The sequence below is a fragment of the Heterodontus francisci genome, chromosome 43 (genome assembly GCF_036365525.1).
Source record: "Heterodontus francisci isolate sHetFra1 chromosome 43, sHetFra1.hap1, whole genome shotgun sequence".
Classification (NCBI taxonomy): Eukaryota; Metazoa; Chordata; class Chondrichthyes; order Heterodontiformes; family Heterodontidae; genus Heterodontus; species Heterodontus francisci.
This window is the reverse complement of record NC_090413.1, coordinates 9,357,282-9,370,884: the sequence shown is the minus strand read 5'-3', so window position 1 is coordinate 9,370,884 and position 13,603 is coordinate 9,357,282. Positions and strand designations below refer to the sequence as shown.

Here is a 13,603-nt window from a genome sequence, read left to right as displayed (position 1 = left end):
GGCAATAATGGATTTATCTCCAAACAGTAAACAGGAATCACACTCTCACCCCTCTGTGAGGGCGTTTTGGTTCAAGAGCCACTCCACGATTTAACAGGACAATCCAGGTTGATGCTCCAGTGCGGCACGGTGGGAGTACGGTGTTGTCAGAGGTGCTGTCCTTTTATACGTTTCAGTAATCTCACTGAAACATATAAAATTCTTCGAGGGTTTGACGGGGTCAACGCTGAGAGGCTGTTTCCCCGGCTGGAGAGGCTAGAACTGGAGGTCACAGTCTCAGTATAAGGGTCGGCCATTTAGGACAGAGATGAGGAAAAATTTCTTGGAGTGACAGTGGTGGATGCTCAGTCTTTCAGTATATTGAAGACTGACAGCGTTAGGTTTTCGGTCACTAAGGGAATCAAGGGATTAGGGGGATAGGGTGTGGAAGTGGAGCTGAAGCAGAAGAGCAACCATGATGAAAAATGGCCGACCATGTTCGAGGGGCCGAATGGCCTACTGCTCCTATTTCTTATGTTCTTAAATGAGACATTAAGCTGAAGCGCTATCTACCTGCTCAGGTGGGTGCAAAAGATATCCGTGGAGGTTCTCCTGATTGGCTGCTGCAATTTTTTACATGCCGAACCATTTGCTAAAATTAGTTACTAAACATATGTTCAGAGTGAGAGTGCTGCAATGGGGGGGGGGGGGGGGGGGGGCTCCCTACACTTCCAAGAGTTTTTGCTCAGAATAATCAGACAAAGTCCACAATGAAGGAAGAGTTTGATGGCCAGAAATGATCTTTTCTCATTCGTGAGCATAAACTGATAATGTGTGAACATGCTTGGCTGTTCCAAAACAGCCTGGAATGTATACCTCCTGACTTGTGAAGACAAGAAATTAGACTGCAAGTGCAGCGGGACATGGTTTTTTTTTTAAATAACTGAAGGTTTGCCCTCATGATTTTGGTCAGTTCTATCACAGTACACAAGAAGTGAGTCTGCAGCAGTGGAGGGTTTAGAAATTACTGAGGGGGTGGGGCGCAGATGTGACTGCTGAAGACATGAACTTTATTTAATGGGCGATGGGTGAAATCCCGAGAGTTCAATTTCCAACACCTCATTTTCCAGCATTGAGGGCAAATTTCAGTGACACTTTTGTTTTAAATTAAGTAAAGCTCATAATCATTCCTGTCCTGCTCTCTCGTTTATTTCCAACCCTGGCAATGCTGTGATTCGAATAAAGCCAAGTAAAGCAGTCACATCAGGAGATATACTGTCATCTCAGAACAAGGGTAACTTTCTGATTTCACATTCCCTGACAGTCTGGTTGAAATTTGGATGCAGAAATAAGCTTCCTTGGGGAGTGAAATTTGTCCCGCCATAAATCTCCACACAGGACAACAAGCTGAATTTGAGCCAAACGTTCCTTAAAAGAAAACAAAAAGCATTTAAAGGCTGGATTTTAGCTGTTATCGTGTGCTTTTGTTAAACTGCTTTGTAAATTAACACTAAACAAATGCATCTGCAACTTTGAATCTCAGAAACTGTCAGCGCAGTTTAAATATTTGGCTTCGAGTCCATGTACAACAAACTATGGGTGAAAATAAAACCCAACTGCTGGTTCTAATCCTGCCGTCGACATCATGAGTTGCTTATGGCAATTTCCCAGCATTTGAGGGCCTTCCATTGACATGGATAAACATGAGAGCATCAATGCACAATCAGTGCCCCTCACCAACTTTGATAAGTCCAGTAGCCTTCAGTCTGGCTTGTCAAACTGGATTGCTCCTGGTTGACTCTGCCTTCCGAATGATCTCATTGGTTCATGTAGCACCCAAATGCATCTCTCAAATGATCTGATTGGGATTGGAAGATGTCACTATCAACCAATTAAGAAAATGGACCCGTGAGTTAAAATGTTTCTTATCAGGAGTTGCATCCTTGGTGACAGCTCACCCTGGACCACATGACGTCCCTCCCCATCCAAACATAGGTTTAATCATTTACTCCCTATTTCAATCCCCATTGAGGACCCCTCACCCCCTGATGTATGCAGTGTGGATGAAGTGTTTACTTGTGTCTGGCAATGTTGCACTGAGACAGATATTAGGAGGAGCACAGGATGTGTCAGGGTGAATCTGTGGAGCAGCATTCGACCCTATTAAAAACACAGAGCATGCTTAACTTAAAGGAACATAACATGTCTAGGTCTACTAGTCACTTACTGTTATTCAACTGTGAAAGCTTCATCCTGAAATCAGCGTGTGAGCCTCTCGCTTCCTCCGACATCCGAGTAACTGGGAGTGAAACCATACATTAGATTTAGTAATGCAGCATCACTTCACCATTGGGGAAATGGTAACATATACGGTATAGCGTGCTTCCGGTGATTAATAATAGGACAAGTTCTGAGGGTGAACCAGGCCTTTTGCAAACTTGATGTCCCACTTGACCCTGAGCTGAGCTTCCAGACACATATCCTCTCCATCACCAAGACTGCCTACTACCACTTCAGTAACATCACTCTTTGCTGCCCTAACCTCACTCTATCTGCTGCTGAAACAGTCACCCTTTGTTACCTCCAGTCTTGACTCTTCCAATGGACTCCTGGTCGGCCTCCCAGCTTCCACCCTCCATAAGCTTCAGGTCATCCAAAACTCTGCTGCCCATACCTTAGTTCGTACCAAGTCCAGTTCACCCATCACCCCTCCGTGCTTGCTAACCTACTGACTCCTGGTCCGGTAATGCCTCAATTTTAAAATTCTTCTCAAAATCTCCATGCCCTTGTTCCTCCCCATCTCTGTAGCCTCCTCCAGCCCTACAACCCTCCCTATCTCTGTAACCACCTCCAGCCCTACAACCCTCCCTATCTCTGTAACCTCCTCCAGCCCTACAACCCTCCCTATCTCTGTAACCTCCTCCAGCCCTACAACCCTCCCTATCTCTGTAACCTCCTCCAGCCCTACAACCCTCCCTATCTCTGTAACCTCATCCAGTTCTAGCCTCTTGTGCATCTCCTACTTTAATTGCTCCATTAACAGCTGTGCCTAGGTCCTAAGCTTTGGAATTCCATCCCTTAACCTCTCTGCACCTCCATCTCTTGCTCCTCCTTTAAGACGCTCACTAAAACCTACCTCTTTGACCAAGCTTTTGGGCATCTGTCCTAATATCTTCTTATGTGGCTCGTATCAATTTTTTTGGATAACTCTCCTGTGGAACACCTTGGGATGTTTTATTACATTAAAGGCGATATATAAATACGAGTTGTTGTTAACACAGAGCATTAACTACACTAGTGAGTTAATGATCTAATGTCAGCTTTTAGCTGATGGATAATTCTATCACTCTAAGGGAGCAGGGTTGGAGAATTGGACCGACACTGGTTTAATCTTATCATGTTCTTGCTCCGCCTGTGAGTGTGCCTCCCCTCTCAAAGCATGGGATATCAAACCTATGCTCCAGAACTAGCCGTGCCCCTAGCCAAGCTGTTCCAGTACAGCTTCAACACTGGCATCTACCCGGCAATGTGGAAAATTGCCCAGGTATGTCCTGTGCACAAGAGGCAGGACAAGTCCAAACCAGCCAGTGACTGCCCTGGTCATCAAGGCAACATTTGACCAAGTATGGCATCGGGTAGCCCTAGTAAAACTGAAATCAATGGGAACCAGAGGGAAAACTCTCCACTGGCTGGAGTCATACAATGAAAGATGATCTTCAGAGCAATATACTTTACCCAACCATCTTCAGCTGCTTCATTAATGATCTCCCTCCATCATAAGGTAGAAGTGGGGATGTTTGCTGATGATTGCACAATATTCAGCACCATTTGCAACTTCTCAGATACTGAAGCAATGGAAGGACAAGGGCAGAAGGCTGCCACTAACTCCAAGTTCCTTTCCAAGTAACACACCATCCTGACTTGGGACCACATTGCTGTTCTTTCATCTACTGGGTCAAAATCCTGGAACTCCCTCCCTAACAGCAGTGTGGGTGTACTCAGCAGTTGAGGAGGAGAGTCCATCACGAGCTTCTCAAGGGCCATTAGAGATGGGCAATAAAAGCTGGCTTGTCACTGATGCCCACACCGTGCAAGTTTAAAAAAATTACCCCTTACATTTGGTAGGTCCATGTTTCAATTCTGTAATATCAAGGGAAAAGAATCTGGGAAAGAAATGTTTCAAACGGAGACATGGAGAGCTCTTCCTGTCATTAACACTCACGTTTATTCTCCACGTATATTAGATCCACCTTGACAATAGCCTCCGAGTTTCTGATTTCATTGAACAGCTGTGTAACTGAAAGGGAAACAGATTAGAAACCTCTGGCCCCACTTTATCATTTTGTTCCTGCCTTCATTATTGGAGAGCGTGAAGTCAGCCAGTGTGAGTGTCTGCTGCAGGACCTCGTCTCTCTATAATTAGATTGTTCCGCACTCGGCTGTGAGGAATGATATGTATTGTATTGGAACATTGTTAGTATAACACTAGAGGGCCCCTGACGGGAGCAAGCATCCCAGCACATTTACCCTGCAGGGTCGTCTCTTATACCCAGCAGCTTCATTGAACATAACAGAAAAGGGAGAACCAATATGGGGACCATCTCCCCATGACATTTGACAGCATTACCATCACCGACATCAACCCCCTGGGCTGTTACTATTGACCAGAAACTTAACTGGAACAGCCATATAAATGCTGCAGTTACAAGATCAAGTCAGAGGCTGGGAATTCTGCGCCGAGTAACTCACCTCCTGACTCCCCAAAGCCTGTCCACCATCTATAAGGCACAAGTCAGGAGAGTGATGGAACACTCTCCACTTGCCTGGATGAGTGCAGCTCCAAGCACACTCAAGATGCTCAATTCTATCCAGGACAAAACAGCCACCTAATTGACACCCCATCCACCACTTTAAACATTCACTTCCTCCACTACTGACACACAGTAGCAGCAGTGCATAACATCAACAAGATGCACTGTGGCAAATCACCAAGGCTCCTTCGACAGCACCTTCCAAACCTGTGACCTCTGCCAGCTCCAAGGGCAAGGGCAGCAGATGCATGGTAACACCACCACCTGCAAGTTCCCCTCCAAGCCACACACCATCCTGACTTGGAACTATAGTCACCATTCCTTCACTGTTTCAGGGTCAAGATCTTGGAACTCCCTTGTTAACAGCATTTTTGCTGTACCTACACCCCAAGGACTGCAGCAGTTTAAGTAGACAACTCACCACCACCTTCTCAAGGGCAATTAGCGGTGGGCAATAAATGCTGGCCTAGCCAGCAACACCCACATCCCACAAACACATAAAAAATATATATTTAATGACCCAGCCTCCACTGCTCTCTGGCGAAAGAGATTTCCAAAGATTAGCAACCTTTTGAGAGAGAAAATTCCTCCTCATTTCCATCTTCAATGGGAGACCCCTTACTTGAAATTATGCCTCCTTGTTCTAGATTCCCCCACGAGGGGAAACATCCTCTCAGCATTTACCCTGTGAAGCCTCCTCAGATCTTATATGTTTCAATAAGAGCACCTCTCATTCTTCTAAACTCCAATGAGTATAGGCTCAACCTTTCCTCATAAGACAACCCATTCATCCTAGGAATCAGCCCAGGGAACCTTCTATGAACTGCTTCCAGTGCAAGTAAATCCCTCCTTAAATAAGGAGACCAAAACTATATACAATACTCTAGGTGCAGTCTCACCAATGCCTTGTACAGTTGTAGTTGTTAAATGGATCCAAGCCAAACAGTGAAGAATGAAACTAGATGCAAATCCTTTACTGGCTAATCAGTTTATTCACGAGTATAGCATTACACATTTTTACCTGAGGCTCACCAACCATCCATGTCTCCAGCAGGTTCTTGTTATAATCACTTCATTATCCTTAATTGAGCAATGCCTTTCAGCTGTTCACCTTTAACATAATTAACCATTAACAGTAGCTAGGACTTCCCTAATTTTATACTCCATGCCCCTTGCAATAAATGCCAACATTCCATTTGCCTTCCTAATTACTTGCTGTACCTGCATGCTAACAGTTTGTGATTCATGTACAAGGACATCCAGATCCCTCTGTACCACAGCATTCTGCAGTCTCTCTACATTTAAATAATATTCAGCTTTTGTACTCTTCCCACCAAAGTGGGCAACCTCACAGTTTCCCTCACTATACTCCATCTGCCAAATGTTTGCCCACTCACTTAACCTCTTTATATCTCTTTGAAGATGCTTTGTGTCCTCCTCACCACTTGATTTCCTACTTATCTTTGTATCATCTGTAAATTTGGGTACAATGCACTCTGTCCCTTCATCCAAGTCATCAATATGGATTGTAAATAGTTGAGGCCCCAGCACTGATCCCTGTGGCACTCCACTAGTTACAGTTTGCCAACCTGAAAATGCCATTTCAACACTCCCCGCTGCTCTCATGCCAACATTTCTGTCTTTGACCTGCTCCAGTGTTCCAGTGACCATCAACACAAGCTGAGGAGCAGCACCTGATCTTTCGATTAGGCACTCTACAGCCTTGTGGACTGAACGTTGAGTTCAATAATTTCAGAGCATGACTGGCCTTTTTTAATATTTTATTTTTTAACCATGTGCCTGCTTTTCATGTAGTCAGAGCTGCTCATTATTCTGCTATTAACACTCTCTCTGCTAATGCTTTGTCTTTCACCACAAGCATTAACACACGCTTTGCCTTTGTCCCAGGACAACTTTGTTATTTAATCTCTCCTGCCCTCTCAAACACCTTCCCCTTTGTTCTCTCCCCCACCTCCCCTTCACTTCCTTAAAACCTAATTCTTATCTAACCTTTGCCAGTTCTGATGAAAGGTCACAGACCTGAAATGTTAACTTTTGCTTCTCTTTCCGCAGATTTTCCCAGACCTGCTGAGGATTTCCAGCACTTTTCGTTTTTGTCTCCATTACTGGAGTTTTCCTTGCCCCTTCTCTGGGCCTGTGGTGTACTCATTGATAGAGATTGATTGCTGTGGTTTGTCAACATCTCCATTATTGTTGTATCACGCCACGACTGGGAAGGCAGAAGGTGAACTAGATGGGCTGTGGCCTTTAATCAACTAGCAATTCCTGTGTTCATGTTATGAAGCCTTGGCCACGCATGTGCGGAACATTCCAGCAGGCATCACCAAGGGAATGGCAATATCCAGGATTCAGCCTGCTAAACATGAAGCAAGCCGGAGATTTCAGGGTGATGACAGCTGGCTCCCTTCCTGCTCCTGTGACTTTCTCTGGATTTCCCCCTGCCTGACTGGAAGGCAAACCTGCCAATCAGGCTGACTTCCAGCGGGGAGCCCAGCAAGGAGAAACGCCGTGGATTTAAAACCATCCTCCTCCCCACCCCTGGTCTATGCAACCCGCCCTTGTCAATATTGGTGGAATTTCCTGTGGAATAGGAATTGGGAAGTTACACCAGTTTGTCCACCTGTTTTGCTGTTCTCTACATCTACACCTAAATTTCCTGCCAATTTCATGATAATGTAAAGACTGCCAAAACAATCGGAAATCAGTGTAAACAATCGGAGCCTGAGGACAGTGTGGAACATACAGCATGCATCCCTTCTTTAAATGTCAAATTAAACTCATGCTATTGGACTATCATCGCAGCACAGCAGGCAGAGTGGAGCAGAAATTAAGTTGCGCCAACAGGAATCGCTTAAAAACAAAGAGTGATAAAACACCAGAAACATTTCTTTCTTTCCTGCTATGCTTAAAATTCTCGGTTTAATTGCATACTAGATGTTGAACTATCCAATTGCAGGGAAGTTGTGTGTCCAACTCTTTACTTTGTGGACGGGGCCATCATAATGAGCCAAGATACTTTCAGGCACAGGGATCAGTGGACAAGAATAAAAGAGTGAGGAAATTCAAGTGCAAAGTGACACACTTGAACCCAAAGTTTGCTTGTTTTGTTCTGGGTATTTGCTGTTCTAGCCAGAATTACACAGCAAATTCTATCCCCTCCCCCCCACCCACCCACTCCCCCACCCCACATGTCACTCAGATAGTGCTGAAAAGATGATGCTAATCAAGGGCAAAGGTAAACAATATAATTGGTAATTGTTACTGAGGTCCTACACCCAGCTTTGACCAGGAACAACTCTCACATGCATTAACCTTAACCAGTTAGTGTGACTGCCTACCTGCAGCACTGCTTGTACATCTGTTACCAACTACAGGAGCATATGGGTCATCATTCACTGGAAGAGGTGGTGCGTTGGGGTCTGCTCCATAGAATCTTTTTGCAATGCTGCACTCGGACCATAGAATTTACAGCATAGAGGAAGACAGCGACAGAGGATTGCGTTGTGTTGACTCTGTTTAGAGCTTCTGAGAATCTAGAGAACCAAAGCCATGGCTGTGTTTCTGATTGTTGTCTCACACTCACTGTTGAGGTTCATCTGTGAAAGTTCCATCTTGAAATCAGTCTGTAAACTTCGCGCCGCATTCAATAACTGTGCAACGGAAATGGAAGGAAAGCTGCCGATCTCATCCCAGCAAACAAACCATTAACATTGTCCAGGGGTCCCCCATTGAGCAGACCTGCTTGAAGAGCCAGAACTTGGCAGTAAAAGGAATGCAGAAAGATCTAGCAACTGGCTATAGAGTCTATGGACTGCTACTGTCCAGCAGCAGTGAGGAAGACCCAGGGCCTAGCAATCATTCTACTTTCAGCTGTGGTTTTGCTTTACTGTTGGCCCCCAGTCAGAGCCTTTGTTCCAGCAGAAGCCATCCACCAAACTCCTGGGGTCCCCTGGGTCTTAACACTTCCTGGTTGTCACTATATGAAGAAGGGGCGAGGATAGACGTTTCCTTAATTCTCTGCCACTCTAGAATTGGCCTTTATAGCCACTCCAGGCGCTGCTTCACAAACCACTGACCACCTCCAGGCGCTTACCCATTGTCTCTCGAGACAAGGAGGCCAAAGAAGAAGATGGGAAACGTCAGAAAGTATTGGCTGTCTACTTGACCTTTCCACCTGGGGATTGAACATTCTCTGAGGACAAAGGACATAAAAATTAGTAACACGAAATTCTGGTGGATCCAAGCCTCTTTGTGGGCCCCACTGGCACAGGATATCTTATCTTCATCAGATGTTGCACTGGATATAAACATGCGAAACTGAAAAGACATTCCTTTCGGTCAGTTATTTAAAAATATTATTCCCCCTGTTAAGTGCAGGAGTAGTTCATTCCTGGGAAGACAGTGAGCAGATGAATACTCCAGGAGCTCATCTCATTCATACTCTGATTTCTTCAGCAGCCTGTCTAAGGGTGACCCTCTCCAGGTTTGTTTTGCTGACCAGATGCTCTGCATGCACTTTTTGCAATATCCTGCCCATTGGACGGAAGACTAGGAGATGTATGACCACACTGTCCTGATGTAAGCATGCAGGTGCAGCAGGCAGTTCAGAAGGCAAATGGTATGTTGGCCTTCATAGTGAGAGGATTCGCGTACAGGAGAAAGGATGTCTTGCTGCAATTATACAAGGCCTTGCTGAGACCACATCTGGAGTATTGTGTGCAGTTTTGCTCTCCTTATCTGAGGAAGGATGTTCTTGCTATGGAGGGAGTGCAGCGAAATTTCACCAGACTGATTGCTCGGATGGCAGGACTGACGTATGAAGAGAGATTGGGTCGATTTGGCTTGTATTGGCTAGAGTTTAGAAGAATGAGAGGGGATCTCATAGAAACCTACAGCATTCTAACAGAACTGGACAGACTAGATGCAGGAAGGATGTTCCCAATGACCGGGGAGTCCAGGACCAGGGGTCACAGTCTAAGGATAAGGGATAAGCCGTTTAGGACTGAGATAAGGAGGTGATTTCTTCACCCAGAGAGTGGTGAACCTGTGGAATTCTCTACCAAAGAAAGTAGTTCAGACCAAATCATTAAATATATTCAAGAAAGAGTTAGATATGATTTTTAGGACTAAAGGGATACAGGGAGAAAGCGGGAGTACTGAGTTTGGATGATCAGCCATGATCGTATTGAATGGTGGTGCAAGCTCAAAGGGCCGAATAGCCTGCTGCTTTTTTTCTATGTTTCTATTTTTAAATGTCCTGATTTACACTGTTTTAACGTACAATGTCCTGATTTAATCTAGCTTGATTTACACTGTGATATGATCACCTGGTTCATGGTTTATATTAATATTTTAGAGGTCACTTTTAAGCTTGGGGAATTAAATGTGTAGGTATAAGAATTTCAAAGGTTGCAGACCACCCAAGAGCGCTCCATGAGTATTTACAGAGACAGAATTAGAGAGGTCAGAGCCATAAAACAGCAGGTGGTCTTGTGCAGTTGGAAGTTGGAGTCAGAATGTCTAGAAGATATTGTCTGGTCATTGCTAGTAATATTAATTGTTCATATGGGTATCAGAAATCAAGGGGCCAAAACTTATACTTCTGCTGCCGTAATCAACATAAACAATGGGCGGTCTGCTCGTGCAGGCCGCACGTCGCGGTGCCACAATGATATTAAACGCGCTGGCCGATGACATGGAGGGGTCTGGCAGTCCATCCCCAGCAATGGCAACATCTGGCGCCATTTTTAAAGGGCTCCAAGACCCAACTTTTTATTTAAATATTTAATGCTGGATTGATTTTTAAAAATTAAATAAATTGATCTTGACCCTCTCCCACCACCCCCCACCCCAATAACCATAGAATTAATTCCTACCCTCTCTTCCACAAAATACTTACCTTGGACACCTGACCTCTCCCTTAAAGTTCATAACCTGTGCACTGTAACCCTTCCCACCATCACCTACACCAATGAGATGAGTTTAACACTGCTCCCCCCACCCCCATACTGAAAAACGTACATGGTCCCCTCTCCACACCAGTGATCCACCTCAGATCCCTGCACAGGGATTGGCACCACTATCAATCTGGGACGGATGGCAGGAGCCCGATGGTGATTAATTCATTTATTTATATTATGTTACATATTTACATTTGGCTTCTGTCACTGAGCAGCGGGGGGGGGGGGGGGGGGTGGGGACGGGGGCACCATGAGGCCTCGCACCACAAGCAACATCGGGCCAGGCCTCCCCGGCTGAGGTTTACATAAGAGATACAGCACTGAAACAGGCCCTTCGGCCCACCGAGTCTGTGCCGACCATCAACCACCCATTTACACTGATCCCATATTTCCGACCACATCCTCATCTTCCCTCAATTCTCCTACCACCTACCTACACTAGGGGCAATTTACAATGGCCAATTTACGTATCAACCTGCAGGTCTTTGGCTGTGGGAGGAAACCGGTGCACCCGGAGAAAATCCACACGGTCACAGGGAGAACTTGCAAACTCCGCACAGGCAGTACCCAGAACCGGACCCGGGTCGCTGAAGCTGTGAGGCAGCGATGCAAACCACCGTGCCACTCTAATGTCCTGATGTGACCTGTCCTGATTTAAACTGTCCTGATCTGCACTGTCCTGATGTGCACTGTCCTGATTTACCCTGTCCTGAAGTGCACTGTCCTGATGTGACCTGTCCTGATTTACACTGTAATGAACTGCACTGTCCAGATTTACACTGTCCTGATTTACACTGTCCTGATGTGCACTGTCCTGATGTGACCTGTCCTGATTTACACTGTCCTGAAGTGCACTGTCCTGATTTACACAGTCCTGATCTACACTGTCCTGATTTACACTGTCCTGATTTACCCTGTCCTGCAGTGCACTGTCCTGATCTGCACTGTCCTGATTTACACTGTCCTGATTTACACTGTCCTGATGTGCACTGTCCTGATGTGCACTGTCCTGATGTACACTGTCCTGATGAGCACCGTCCTGATGAGCACTGTCCTGATTTACACAGTCCTGATGTACACTGTCCTGATGTACACTGTCCTGATGTGCACTGTCCTGATGTACACTGTCCTAATGTACATTGTCCTGATGTGCACTGTCCTGATGATCACTGTCCTGATGTGCACTGTCCTGATTTACACTGTTCTGATGTGCACTGTACTGATTTAAACTTTCCTGATTTACACTGTCCTGATGTGCACTGTACTGATTTAAACTGTCCTGATTTACATTGTCCTGATTTACACTATTCTGATGTGCACTGTCCTGATGTGCACTGTCCTGATTTGCACTGTTCTGTTGAGCACTTTCCTGATTTACACTGTCCTGACGTGCACTGTCCTGATGTGCACTGTCCTGATTTACACTGTCCTGATGTGCACTGTCCTGATTTGCACTGTTCTGATGAGCACTGTCCTGATTTACACTGTCCTGATCTGCACTGTCCTGATTTACACTGTCCTGATGTGCACTGTCCTGATTTACACTGTCCTGAAATGTACTGTCCTGATGTACACCGTCCTGATTTAGACTGTCCTGATGTGCACTGTACTGATTTACACTGTTCTGCTGTGCACTGTCCTGATGAGCACTGTCCTGATTTACAATGTCCAGAGGTGCACTGTCCTGATTTACACTGTCCTGATTTACACTGTCGTGATGTGCACTGTCCTGATTGACAATGTCCTGATGTGCACTGTACTGATTTAAACTTTCCTGATTTACACTGTCCTGATGTGCCCTGTACTGATTTAAACTTTCCTGATTTACACTGACCTGATTTACACTGTCCTGATGTGCACTGTCCTGATGTGCACTGTCCTGATTTATACTGTCCTGATGTGCACTGTCCTGTTTTGCACTGTTCTGATGAGCACTGTCCTGATTTACACTGTCCTGATGTGCAATGTCCTGATGAGCACTGTCCTCATTTACACTGTCCTGATTTACATTGTCCTGATGTGCACTTTGCTGATTTACACTGTTCTGATGTGCACTGTCCTGATTTACACTGTCCTGATGTGCACTGTCCTGTTTTGCACTGTTCTGATGAGCACTGTCCTGATTTACACTGTCCTGATGTGCACTGTCCTGATGAGCACTGTCCTCATTTACACTGTCCTGATTTACACTGTCCTGATGTGCACTGTCCTGATTTACACTGTCCTGATGTGCACTGTCCTGTTTTGCACTGTTCTGATGAGCACTGTCCTGATTTACACTGTCCTGATGTGCACTGTCCTGATGAGCACTGTCCTCATTTACACTGTCCTGATTTACACTGTCCTGATGTGCACTTTCCTGATTTACACTGTCCTGATGTGCACTGTCCTTATTTTCCCTGTGCTGATGTGCACTGTCCTGATGTGAACTGTCCTGTTGTGCACCGTCCTGATTTATACTGTCCTGATGTGCACTGTCCTGATTTACATGGTCCTGATGTGCCCTGTCATGATTTACAATCTCCTGATGTGCACTGTCCTGATTTACACTGTCCTGATGTGCACTGTCCTGAAGTGCACTGTCCTGATGTGCACTGTCCTGATTTCAACTGTCCTGATGCGAACTCTCCTGAATTACACTGTCCTGATGTGCACTGTCCTGATTTACACGTTCCTGATGTGCACTGTCTTGAATTACACTGTCCTGATGTTTACTGTCCTGATGTACACTGTCCTGATGAGCACTGTCCTGATGTGCACTGTCCTGATGTGCACTGTCGTGATGTACACTGTCCTGATTTACACTGTCCTGATGTGCACTGTCCTGATGTG

General features: G+C 45.5%; 1 protein-coding gene across 1 annotated transcript in view; it reads right to left on the bottom strand.

The window, feature by feature from the left end:
- Positions 1 to 1,237: 1,237 nt before the first annotated feature.
- LOC137355639 (uncharacterized) overlaps positions 1,238 to 13,603 on the bottom strand; it is a 94,292-nt gene continuing 81,926 nt past the window's right edge. The window contains exons 4-6 of the mRNA XM_068021013.1: positions 4,202 to 4,276; positions 2,207 to 2,278; positions 1,238 to 1,407 (exon numbers count right to left, since the gene is read on the bottom strand). Of these exons, the coding sequence (XP_067877114.1) occupies positions 1,238 to 1,407; positions 2,207 to 2,278; positions 4,202 to 4,276 (317 nt within the window). The remainder of the gene's footprint in view (positions 1,408 to 2,206; positions 2,279 to 4,201; positions 4,277 to 13,603) is intronic.